The sequence below is a fragment of the Hippoglossus hippoglossus genome, chromosome 4 (genome assembly GCF_009819705.1).
Source record: "Hippoglossus hippoglossus isolate fHipHip1 chromosome 4, fHipHip1.pri, whole genome shotgun sequence".
NCBI classification, from domain to species: Eukaryota; Metazoa; Chordata; class Actinopteri; order Pleuronectiformes; family Pleuronectidae; genus Hippoglossus; species Hippoglossus hippoglossus.
The window spans coordinates 26,137,521-26,150,601 of record NC_047154.1 but is presented as its reverse complement, the minus strand read 5'-3'; the positions used below and the strand labels follow the sequence as shown (position 1 = coordinate 26,150,601).

The 13,081-nt window shown below is 43.4% G+C and overlaps 1 protein-coding gene across 3 annotated transcripts in view; it reads left to right on the top strand.

The window, feature by feature from the left end:
* Positions 1-214: 214 nt before the first annotated feature.
* The window catches only part of si:ch211-191a24.3 (tensin-3), a 39,848-nt gene continuing 26,981 nt past the window's right edge, over positions 215-13,081 (top strand). The window contains exons 1-12 of one of the 3 annotated variants that reach the window (XM_034582211.1): positions 215-321; positions 3,744-3,910; positions 4,520-4,570; positions 4,653-4,775; positions 4,861-4,925; positions 6,429-6,512; positions 6,671-6,783; positions 7,313-7,373; positions 7,470-7,542; positions 8,128-8,257; positions 8,474-8,539; positions 10,030-10,134. In XM_034582211.1, the coding sequence (XP_034438102.1) occupies positions 3,761-3,910; positions 4,520-4,570; positions 4,653-4,775; positions 4,861-4,925; positions 6,429-6,512; positions 6,671-6,783; positions 7,313-7,373; positions 7,470-7,542; positions 8,128-8,257; positions 8,474-8,539; positions 10,030-10,134 (1,021 nt within the window). In that variant the 5' untranslated portion in view covers positions 215-321; positions 3,744-3,760. Of the gene's footprint in view, positions 322-3,743; positions 3,911-4,519; positions 4,571-4,652; positions 4,776-4,860; positions 4,926-6,428; positions 6,513-6,670; positions 6,784-7,312; positions 7,374-7,469; positions 7,543-8,127; positions 8,258-8,473; positions 8,540-10,029; positions 10,135-13,081 lie in introns of those variants that run through there. The other 2 variants (XM_034582210.1, XM_034582212.1) reach the window with 2 other exon arrangements.

Sequence of the window (13,081 nt, the reverse complement as noted above, 5' to 3'; positions counted from 1 at the left end):
GAGGTGACAGTGTGTGTGTGTGGGTGTCAGTGTGTGCGTGTGGTGTCAGTGTGTGTGTGTGTCAGTGTGTGTGTGTGTCCGTCCTTATCGCTCTCTTCTGTGCACAAACAGAGTGGACTGCTGTCACTCTACAGTCCAACAGAGGGCAAAGTGCAGCCTGTAACAGTTTGTCATGCTCTCTCTCTCTCTCTCTCTCTCTCTCTTTCTCTTCCTCCTCCTCCCCCTCTGTGAAGTCCCACCTCGTGTTTTTATACCACTCACACACACTTTCCCTCATCAGCCTTCTCAGTGCTGTGACTCTGACTTTATCAGCCAGTCAAGGTAAGAGCTTTTCTGTTCTAAGTTCAGATGTGAGTGTTTTCTCTCTTTTCTCTCTTTCAGCACAGAGGAATCAAACTGGACGTGAAGCTGCTTCGTCCCTGAATGTTTCTGGTGAAAAGCTTTTCACTTTGTTAAAATAAATCCTGTGAGTCATTGTAATCAGAAACGAACTCTAATAATGAATTAATAATAAATAAGGACCTAGTATTTAAAACTAATGACTTAGTAACTCAACTGGCTCCCTGTGTCAGTTAGTGACTCAAAATAATGACTTGATATCTAAAGAATAACTTGGCATCTCAAACTAATGTTACAATATCTCAAAAATAACTTAGAATCTCATAATAATAACTTACTAATTCAAAATAATGATTAACTATCTCATAATTGTGCTTTTTAAAAATCTCATGACATTGATTTATCATCCATCTTACATTCTTTCACTGGCCTCCATCTAAATCTAATGTCTAACTACACTTTTAGTAAATAAAGGAGCATGTGATGGATGAGGTTTCTCTGCAGGTACGTTCAGGGAGGAGACAGGTTTTAACCTCCTGACACATGAATCACTGAACCTCAGGAGACGTGGTTCCACTGGGATTCAGTCCATTTAATAAAACGTCATTAAAGTCTTAAGAGCCTGTTTTTCTAAAGATAAGTGAACAACTGAGCCAGTGGTGGTGAGATAATTACACTTATTACCAATGCAAATGAACTTCCTGCAGCGATTCCCTGGAATGAAGTGATGGAGAGATCCCTGAAATAAAGAGAAGAATAAAATGAGATGACCTCACTCGGCTGGTGGATTCAACGGAAGGTCTCTGATAGAAGTGTAACTCGATGAGGAGCCTGAGTGAGGATCAGATGGTCCCCAGGGGCGTTATGATGCTTCTCTGATAAAAAGCAGAGGATCTAAATGGAGACAACAGGACGAGCGTCGATTTCACTTCTGGTATTTTGCGAAAAAACACTTTCAATTTCAAACAATTTGTCAGTTGAAGCAAAGAGAATTCATCCATTTTGGAATTCCTTCCTTTACAATAAGAAATAGAGACTAAAATAAGATGTGGCTGAAGTTTAAACTCAAGGACTCTCCCTACAGCAACATGAGTGTATATATGAATGTGTGTGTGTGTGTGTGTGTGCGTGTGTGTGTGTGTGTGTGTGTGTGTGTGTGTGTGTGTGCACATGGGCGGTTCGGTCACACACTTTGGTTTGTTTTGGTTCCTCAGGCGGAGCACTGACCAATTTAGATCACAGCAGTTTTAAAAACCAGACCAGCGATACATAATTGGAGAGCAGTCACTCATTAAGACTGTTTGTTCAAGCCAGTTTCAGCGAGAACCCACACACACACACACACACACACACACACACGCACACTCCTACCAGTGTCCCAGCAGGAGCACGTGTGTGTGTGTTGTTGAACCATGTTGACGGAGGTGTCTGGGTGGCGGAGGCCGAGCTGCAGACTCCTGGTTCCCTCCCTCAGCGGCAGAACCTCTGGTTTTGTCAGAACTGAACTTTGGTGGGAAGCTGGTGAGGGATCGAACCTTTATCAAACAGAATCAGCGAGTTTTATTGATTGGCCTTTTTTTTCTTAGGGGGTTTCTGACCATGTTGTTGTTGCAGTCGTTCAGGGTTCTCATAAAATTCTCATTACTGTGGACTCACATAATCAGCAGGGGCCCCTCTTGGCTCAGGGCCCCCGGCTACTGGCTGCCCTGTTGTATCACCCATGTTTATAGGTAACGAACAGGGAACAGGACAGACTGTATTTTTTTACTTTAAAGGTACAAACATTTACTGTAATGTAGAACTGACAAGCTTTTGTAATCAGTTATGAACGATTCTGCCTTTTGTGTTTTTCGTTATACGTTGATTTCATGAACGGACAAATGAAAAAAATAATAATCAATTGTAATTGAAGTCTTAATTAATTTGTGGATACAGTAGAAACAATAGACTGTAAATAAAGATGGCCGACGGGTCTCCACGAACGCTGCCATCTTGCGCTGGTCATTTGGAGCCAGAGTCTGTGCAGGAGCTATTGACCAATCACGAGTCAGTCTCAGCTGTCAATCATGACGTTTCATGCCGTATTTATATCATCAAATAACTAAAAACATAAATCAGTGAGATAAGAACTTCCTAAAATGACGGAAACCATCTTTGAGACCAATTTATTTAATATTCTTATCACTGGTTTGTTAGTTTGGTCCATGTCCCATCTGCTAACATGAAGGAGGAGGGGTTTGTGGCCTATACTGTAGCCAGCCACCAGGGGGCGATCAAGATGTTTTGGCTTCACTCTTGTGGACCAATAAAGATGAAGAAAAGAAACAGGAAGTCGTGGTTGGCTACGACCTGAGGTGCCGTGGGTTCTCATTGGTTCTGGTTGATCCGAGGCGTCGCTCTGGTCTTGTCACTGTTTCCTGTCCCGTGGTCACATGGTCACGGTGCAGGCGAGGTTAACCCCGGCTCTCTCTCCTCTGCCCCACCGCTGGTTGATCGCCCGCTCACTGACATGCGCCAACATGTGTGTAGTAGCTCCGGTCCACACGCTGACACCGAGCCCAGGAGCCACAGAATCCGCCGCCCCACGATTCACACAGGAATGTGGGAGGAAACTCGTCAGGATCTCAGATTAGATTCTGAGAAAAATATAAAAGAAAGAGCGAGAGGCGGCTCGAGTTTAGAATAAAACATTTTACATTTCAAGGCCTCGCCATGTTGAGGTCAGAATAATAGACACGACTCTTCTCGTGCTCTGGTAGTAAGAGCTTCTTTTATTCTTCCAGGTTTAAAGAGTTTTGATAATGAACATCTGAGCTGAGAGAACAGGAGAACAGGTGTCATGCTGGAGGAGGATTTTAATTTTAAAAGTTGATCTTTTTAATGGCTCCTTTTCGACCAAGATGAACCTTGAAAAATGTTACATAAAGGAATTAAATATCAATAAATGATAGAAACAAATAAACCACAAAATAACAGGGAGTACAGGGCCGTTCATTCTTTGAACTAAACGTCCCTGAGTCGTGTTTCGACAGTTTGTTTAATTCTAAGGCCAAAGTTGATCTGTCCTTGTGATTTTCTGTGTTTTACTTCAGTGGTTTTGTGGTGATGAGGTCGTGATCTTGTGTTTTTAGTGTAAATCTTTCTTCTCTGACTCATCATCATCTCCTCTGGTCACGAGCTGATGGCGGGAGTGTCTGTGGGGGGGTTTCCTGTGACTAAGCATTGGATTCAGTTCCTTATCTTCTTCTTTTTTTGGACTTTTTGTTTCAGCATCACATCCAGTAAAAGGATTTTTGGATTTAAAGCGGTTGACTGCATTTAAACCCGATGGCTGAGAGAAAGCTCTCACTTCTCTAAACGCTCCAGGACGTTGACCCAGCGTTTCACTTCCTGTGTCTTTACAGTGGGACTGAAATCAGTCATGGAGGAACCGCGGCGAATCGACCTGACGTACGTCACAGAACGCATCATCACCTTGTTCTGCCCTCCTGACTGCGCAGAGGAGACGTACCTGAGGGGCCTGCAGGAGATCAGTGTCATGCTGCAGTCCAAGCACGGACACAACTACATGGTAGAAGCACCACTGGATGATAAACAGGGGGCCAGGGGCCACATAGTGGGACCAGGGGCCACATAGTGGGACCAGGGGCCACATAGTGGGACCAGGGGCCACATAGTGGGGCCAGGGACCACATAGTGGGGCCAGGGGCCACATAGTGGGACCAGGGGCCACATAGTGGGGCCAGGGGATAGTGGGACCAGGGGCCACATAGTGATGTGATGTTGCTAAACATATTCAGAAAAAAGTAAAAGAAAACCAAGATGCTGTCATAAGAAACTGAAAATAACACATTTCTGTCTTTATATATATTTTGATATCCTTTAATTTTATAGTTACATGCTATATAAATAAACTTTGACTTGACTTGAATGCATTAATATGAGTCATTACCAAAAATCAACAGAGAGATTATATTACTTCTCTATATTATATTATATTATAGATTCTATGATATGTTTTACTTTCGATCAAAGTTATTATCCAGTTCTATTTACATTTGCGACGTTTAGATAATGACGAGGCTGCAGGTGAATTAAGAACTGATGATAAAAATGTAATCCTCTGATTGTTAACTTTTATAATTAAACTCAAATGTTTTCCCACGTTTTGTCTTTTCAGCTCATCAACGTCTCTCAGAGGAACAACAGCCTCACACAGATGAACCATAAGGTAATTACAGCGTTTACTGAAGGTAGTAAATACTTCAGAGTATCATAAAACACAGAGTGTGTGTTGTGTTGTGTTGTGTCAGGTTCTGGACACGTGTTGGGTGGATCTCGTGGCTCCCAGCTTGGATCAGATTTTCAGTGTGTGTTCGACGATGGAGAACTGGCTGCAGGCCAACGTGAAGCATGTGCTGGTTTTACACTGCAGGGTGAACTCATCTCATTCTTCAGCAAACGTTCAAACTGCATGTATCGTGTATTTGTCCTGATCTGACGTGTGTCTGTTCTGCACAGGGAGGAAAAGGACGGCTCGGAGTCCTGATCGCCTCGTACATCCACTTCAGCAACATGTCAGCCAGGTAACTGGTGTCAGGGGGAATTAGTTCAGATGTTATCGAGTCAGTGATGCTAAAGATGCTCATAAAGGGCCATTTGAACTTGATCTAACTTATCACAAACATGAACACGTGAACAAACATCAGCGAGATAAGATCTTTTCTATCTTTGGAAATATGGCCCATGGCCCATCTCCTAACATGGGGGAGGTGGGTTTATGACCAACACTGCAGCCGAGATGCTTTATAACAAATCCACAATAAATATAAATATATTTAAAGGGTTGGGTTGTCTCCACACCATAATAAACATTTCATAAACAATCAAATAAAAAATAAGTCAATGAGAAACTAATTTAACAACAAAAATTGACATTTCATCTAGGACGGATAGTATGATCCTCAAAGGATGAATGCAGAAGATCCTGGAGAGCGCCATCATCAGGCCCAAATCGGTTTATTAAGCTCTGTCCCGTGATGAAAAACTAAATTATTCATCTAAATAAATATAAATTCAATATATTGTATTACAAATAATATAATCTATGATATAGAAAATCATTTCTTTTAAAAATGCAACAGTGACTAAAACACAGTCGGACGTGTTTTCCGATCAGAGACAGAACATTTCTGGGTTTCCAGCAGACAAAGGTTAGGATGAAGAGACTTTGAGCTGCAATTTGATTTTCAGGCCGAGTTATAAACACGCCAGTTTATTGAACATCATTACATAACTCTCTGTTTTTTAACACTTCCTCATTTAGTCATGTCCAGTATCAGGTCAGTCAGCTGCAGCTCGGTGGAAAGTCAAAATGCAGAAAACACCGAGATCAGGTCGATTTCCAAACTGTCAGTGAGCCATGTGTGTGTGTGTGTGTGTGTGTGTGTGTGTGTGTTTGTGTGCGTGCACGCTCCCTGGTCATGACCGGACTCACTGTTGAGAAATATCTGATGATGTGTGTGTGTGCGTGCAGCTATGCAGGCGTTTGTGAACCATCATAAATCAGTCGCTTCTCTGACACTACTAAAGAACGGGGGCCACCAGGGGGCAATCCAAATTATTATTATTATTATTATTATTATTATTATTTTGCGTCGTCCATCTTTATTTAAAATCGATGATGTTATCTGTTTGTGTAAAAGTAGAACCTCATGTTCTTCACTTCCACAAACTAAAGTGTTTTTGCAGAATTCTATTCACAGTGAAGTTTTGACCTTTTGGATATGAAACCTCGTCACTTCAGCTTTTTATTCTAAGAGACATTTGTCTCAAAATGAGTCATATTTACTGTATGAATTCTTATTTTTGGCCTTGACCTTTGACCTCCAAGTTCTGAATCTGTTCATCTGTTCGTTCAAGGTGACGTTTGTGTCAGACGGGATAAAACTCAGTTATTTTCATTCTACTGTGGCAGAGGCAAATATTTCCTATAAACCTCTTTCTGCTCGACCTGATATAAAGCTGGTGAAGTGAGGGGTTGGTGCTACATGCATCTTCATCGTCTGAATAACCTGCCCCTCCCTCAGTGCAGACCTTTCTCTGGACCACTTCGCCATGAGGAGGTTCTACAACGACAAGCTGTCCGGCCTGATGAGCCCGTCACAGAAACGGTAAGGACGGAGCGCCGCAGGTCAGAGGTCAACACCCTGACCCTTCCAGCCTCTGATCTGTGATGTACGTCGACCTCAGGCTGTGACGTCACCGATCACCTGACTCATCCTCTTCTGGAATAGTTCAATAACTGTGTTGTGGTGGTTTGTCTGTGCAGGTACGTGTGGATGCTGGCGAGCGTTTTGAAAGGAGGACTGAGGATGTGTCCGTCTCCGTCTTTCCTTCTCTGCGTTGCTCTGCACTCTGTTCCCAAGATAAGAGCAGATGGAGGTAGGCAGCAGACGTCTGATCGGAATTAGAGGGAGACACAGCATGTGTCCTAATTATAATTATATATGTTGTATGTGTCCTTTTCCTCTGTATTTCACTGACCCAAGACACATTTCCACATGTGACAATAAAGTATATTCGATTTGATTTGACGTCTGTCACGTAGGTCAGAGGTCGGCTGAGTTTACACCTGCTGGTTAAGTTTGTCGAAACTCATCAAAGTCAAGATCATTTTATTTATACGGCAAAAGAAACAAGAAACAAGATCAAGCTGTTATTACCCATAATCCTCTGCTTCCTGAACCAGAGGAGCTGCCTCTGTAACTAATCAACAAAACTCTGTGTAGAATTCTTCATACTTTAAAGGTTTCCTGCTGAATATTGGACCTAAACTCTGGTTTTTAATAACTTCTAAGTCTTGTTAAACTCATCTACAGGACGACTTTGGCTTCACGACCAAAACAACTTTGTCTGTTTGTCTTTAATCATTTTATAAATCCTGTTTTTAATATTGAATAACTCTTCTCAGGGTGTTGTCTCTTTCTGAGAGTTTACCAGAGCCTCCAGCCTGTGTGCACATCAGCAGTTTAGTAAGAAACACATCACGCACACACACACACACACAGACACACACACACACAGTTACACACGATGTAGGTGGTAACGTGTGCTCATCTCCTCTGCAGCCATGTTGCAGGACAGACGGACAGACTCTACTTCATACTGCAGCCGGCTCAGCTGCTCACAGGAGACATCATGGTGAGTGTGTCTGTACTTGTCTGTGTCTGTACTTCACTGAGAGATCATTTAAACCTCGACCTGATGTGATTAACTAAAATACTCATCACATGACTGATAATTAATCACTAATTAATCAATTAATCACTGTAATTAGTCCCAAACTATAGCAAATTCTCAAGAAATTTGGCCCCTGTTAAATAAAGCAATACGATTTTATTTTGTTGCTGAAAAATAAGGATATTATATAATACATAAAAGCAATCATAATAAATACTTGTGAACTTAAAATAATAGATTTTATTGTTGTTTTTTTATTTATATATGTGAAGCGCTGTAACTTTGTTGAGAAAAGTGCTGTATAAATAAAGCTATAAATAATCATAGATAAATAATTATGAGAAAAATAAATGAGAATATAATACCAATGATATAATGATCATAATGATCGTTTATTATTATTAGAACTATACTATTATTGTTAGTTTTGCTTTGTTGGACATATTATTATGCATTAAGCAGCGTGACTGTGTGTGTGTGTGTGTGTGTGTGTGTGTGTGTGTGTGTGTGTGTGTGTGTGTGTGTGTGTGTGTGTCCTGGCTGTAGGTGGTGTGTTATGATAAAAACAGCCGGTCCGACCGTCGTCAGGTCGTCTTCCGGCTCCAGTTCCACACCGGCCTGGTGCACCAGCACAGCCTGACGTTCCTGAAGGCCGACCTGGACTGTGCCAGTGAAGGTATCCACTGTTTATCACAACCTGCTGCTGCTGACGTGGTCTGCACGGCGCCACCTGTTGTTTCAGCTGCTCCGCCACTGCTCTTAATCTGTAACTGATAAACCTCTCCTGCCTCCTCTTGTGCAAACTGACCTGGACTCACCTGTGTGTCTGCTGAGCAGGTGTGAGGAGAACGCACCTGTCTGATCTCTCTCTCTCTCTTTCCTACTGTTCCAGATCCTCGGTTCCCAGACGACGGCAAAGTGGAGCTGTTTCTGTCTGAGAGTCCTGAAAAGATCAGAGGTGAACTCACTCGCACGGAACATGATTTATTTCTCTATTTTTCTGTCTTTTCCGGTTTGATTGAAGCTACAGAAACGGTGGGAGCCAGCAGACGTCAACACGGTGAACAACACAACTGAGAATAAATCTGAAATGTGCTTCAGATGTTTTTCAAGCTTTGATCCAGAATCTGCAGAAAGACTGGTTCAAGTTTTCATATTTCTTTTATTCTTCTAAAAGAAAGGAGATAAGAGGAACTATGATCATTTAGTGTCCAAATCTGAATCTAATGGTAGAGACACAACATTTACTGAAAATCCATCCCACGGTCGAGGAGACATTTCTTTCTGCAGCGGTCAATCAAGAAGTAAAAATAAAGTAAAAATAATTCACAGTTATTCACATAAAAAGCAAAGGTTTGAGGAAATTAGAAAAATATGTAGGACTAGAGGATAAAACAATAATCATCACAATACAACAGCATTAATATACAAATAATCTCCAGTATATGTAGATATAATACTTCAGTCTTTAAACTTTAAATAAATAATAATGTGACAATTATCATGATTATTATCAACTGATATGAAAGTTGTGATTTTTGACAGATGGCAGAAACATGGTTTTACTGCTTTCCTGTTCTGTAAGTAATGTCGTGACCCCTGTGTGACCCCTTGTTGACCCCTGTGTGACCCCTGTTGTGTTTGCTGACGTCGCTTCCCCGTCTTTGAACCACAGACCAACACACAGACACAATATTTGTGACGCACAAAAGCTGCACCAAACTTCATTGTGGGTCTCCACTGAAGCAGAAGAGACAGAAGTGACTCAGAGTGAAACATCACGCACACACACACACACACACACACACACACACACACACACACACACACACTCCTCACCCAGCTGGGGGCAGTGTTGGACACCAGGACCTCCGGACATACTGTACACTCACACTCCTCGCCTCTCAACAGGAAGTAATATGAGCAGTTATCACACACACACATCTGACAGGAATTCAGATTGGAGATACTGAACACAGGGGCAACACACACACACTCACACACACACACACACACACACACACACACAGGCGGGGAAAACCAAGACACACACTCACACACTGATAGACAAAATTAAACTATTTTACGATTTGAATAAATCTGGAATAAAACCAGCTGGTGTTCCTGTGCGTTCACACACTGTAGATGTGTGTGCAGGTGTGTGTAGGCGTGTGTGTGTGTGCAGGTGTGTGTAGGCGTGTGTGTGTGTGCAGGTGTGTGTAGGCGTGTGTGTGTGCAGATGTGTGTGTGTGCAGGTGTGTGTAGATGTGTGTAGGTGTGTGTAGGTGTGTGTGTAGATGTGTGTAGGTGTGTGTAGATGTGTGTAGGTGTGTGTGTAGATGTGTGTAGGTGTGTGTAGGTGTGTGTAGGTGTGTTGTTGCTGTTCCACTGACTCCTGACCAGCGCTGCCTCTGTGTCTGCTGCTCTGTTTGTTACCTCCATGTTCAGGCAGAGAGCTGTGGCACAACGGCGACTCTGTGACCGTGGACTACGACACCTTGGACCCTCTGGTCAGACGAGACTCGTACAGAGAAACGTCTCCTTCTCAAACAGGTGAGCTGGTTTCTGAATTACTTCTTTCTTTCACTTTCTCCTCCTGCGGGTTTTTATTACTGTGGTTTCCCCTGATTTACTGGACGTGATTAAACTTGGGCAGAATTAAAAAGAAAACCACGTCAGCTCTGCTCCAACACACTGTGACCTTTAGTCATCACGTCCCTCATGTCTCTGACTCCTCCGTATGCTGGTGACCTGCTTGTAACTTTCCAAAGTTCGCCGCTCAGTTTCAGATATGCTCATGTACTTTTCCTTCCTGACTCCAGAGGATCGCTGCAGATCTGTAATCAACTGTGAGATTCCAGCAATGATTCATTTGACTATTAGTGGAAAATGTTTATTCTCTTGTTTCGATGTTATTTGATTTCATGTGATTTTAAACTCACTCGGCTGTATTTTAAGTTTCATCCGTCTCGTCCGTGCACATGTGCAACTGAAAGGGCTTTTTAAAACTTTTAGATTATATCACTGATGATTAGTCTGAAGCAAAGTCGAGAATAGAACATATGACCACATGTTGCATATCTCCAAATGTTCTTTGGAGGATTTTCAGTTTAACAATTAACGCTGTTAAACTGGACGTACATGTCGCTCTCGTGTGGGTGTAAAGCAGCTGCTAGCAAACATTTAGCCAAAATAACTTTATAAGGTGATAATGTTGAAGGTTTAAATCTTTAACTGTATCTCTGGCTGCTGGTTGGATGCTGAGTCCCTCCGCGGGTGCAGATGAGATTTGGACTGTGGCCGTCGCTGTGGTTCAGCCTTGTGGGTAATTGTGCGATCATCAGGGCGACAGTTTACAGCTGTTGTGGCCACAAAGGCCTCTTTGACGTTCCTGGGATCGGGTGCAGAAACAATCATCTCGACAGCAGCAGCGAGCCGAGAGCCGTGGATGTGGGGGCGGCTGTTTTTCCAAGGAGTTTCAATTTAGTTAGAAAAACTACTCTCACACACACGCACACACACACACACACAGGAAAACAACAACACGAGAACACACGTCCAGACGGCTGAAACAATCACTTCCAACCAGTGGTTGAGGTTTCTGTTCCAGCTGTTTTATGCCATTGCTAAATCTGCTCCGTCCAGCCGTGTAATTTAGATCGAGTGAGTGTCGGGGATGAAATGCAGAAAAGTAGCATGTAATGTACACACACACACACACACACACACACACACACATGGCCATTACATTTAACCGCCAGCACACACGCATGCACATGAGCATAATGAGGGTGCCAGGCAGTTAGCGACGCAGCCAGTCAGAAGAATGTTGTTTTCAACCACAGGTGGTTCTACTTTAACCCGCTCACACCCCTCCTACCCTCCCTCCTGTGTATCACTCCATCTCCACATCTTCTCTTCCTCCTCCTTTATCTCCTCCGCTGTCTCTCCCTCCCTCCCTCTCTCTCTCTCTCTCTATCTGTGCGTGTTGCTTTCAGGTTCAAGTTGCAGGTTGCAATTTGTCCAACATGTCCCCCCCATCCCCCTTCTGCACACAAGTCTCTCCGCAGCCCGCCCCCATGTTTACATTCCCCTCTCCATATTTGGCCGGCTCAAGGTCCTTGTGCTTTGTGTGTTTTTTAAAGTGCATTATGTGTGCTGCACAAACTCCTCCACCTGTGTGTGTGTGTGTGTGTGTGTGTGTGTGTGTGTGTGTGCGCGCCTGCAGGTCTGATGAATGATCCACAATTCAGTTTCCTTCTGCTGCTTTCTCCTCTGACTTGGAAATGCATGAGCGCACACTCTCTCCACAGTGTCCACCTCTACCTGTGTCAGCCCTGGACAGGATGCAGGGGGGGGGGGGAGTGTGTGTGTGTGTGTGTGTCTGTTGGGGGGGGGGATGCCAAGCCAAGCAGAGCAATGGCTTATTTCTTGGTGGCGGTGAAGGCGGGGATTCATGGTGCAGGGACGGAGCAGGCGAGGAAAGAGTGCAGGAGTGACATGAGAAAGGGGGAAAGAGAGTGGGAGGCTAGAAGAGGGGAGGGAGGGGGACTCAGGGGGAGGAAGAGGAGGAGGAGGTGGGGGGGCGTTAGCACCTTAAGAGAAAGAATGTTCTTTGCTTGTCTTCCTGTGGCAGCCTGAGACACAGAGAGGTCCACAGCTCGGGAGGGAAACACAGACCTGAATCCTTCCAGCCGTCTCTCTTCCTCCCTCTCTCCCCTCATCCTCTCCATTCAGTCCTCGTGCTCACCCCTCTTTCCTCCCTCTGCTTGTCATCTGCTTCTCTTTTCCTCTCTCTCTCGACTGCGGAGCGTTTGCATCCTGTTTCTAGTCTGCGGAGGGATCAGTGAAAGTTAACTGCTGACGGCCGCTGAGGTAAAGTGAGCTGCTTCTATTTGATGCTGAGTCTTTGAATCTGTTCCTCCTGCTTGTTTATCACTCTGTGGATGTTTTTTCTCATCCGTGCATCTCTCTGTGTGTGAGAACTGTCTGAGCAGCTGTGAGGTTTTTACCACGCGTGTCTGGAATTTGACTTTTATTGCCTCTCTGGACTGAAGAGGTTGTGCTCGTACGGCTCTGGAATGCTCTGGATGTATTGTCACTGTACACGGCAGGTTTATCTGATCCAAGTCCTTTATCAGAACACAACTTGCTCTTCTAGTTAACGTCACTGTCCTAAATGTTTTAGAGCTGCAACGTAAGATTACTCTTAAAAATGTACGTCACAATTTTCTTTTTGTGTTTTGTCCAACTAGACCAAAAGGATTTTCACATAATTCAACAAAAAAAAGCAACAAATCCTCACAGTTGTGAAACCAGAACAAGATAATGTTTGACTTAATCCTAGAGAAGAAACATAAAATGATCAAAAAGGTTATTTGGATTATTTTCAGTTGTTTAACTAATGATTAATTAATTGTTTCAGATTCTATTGTGTGTTTGATGTGGTGCAAGACAAAGAAATCTGTTTGTGTATCGTTACAGTTAAAGTATAACAGAC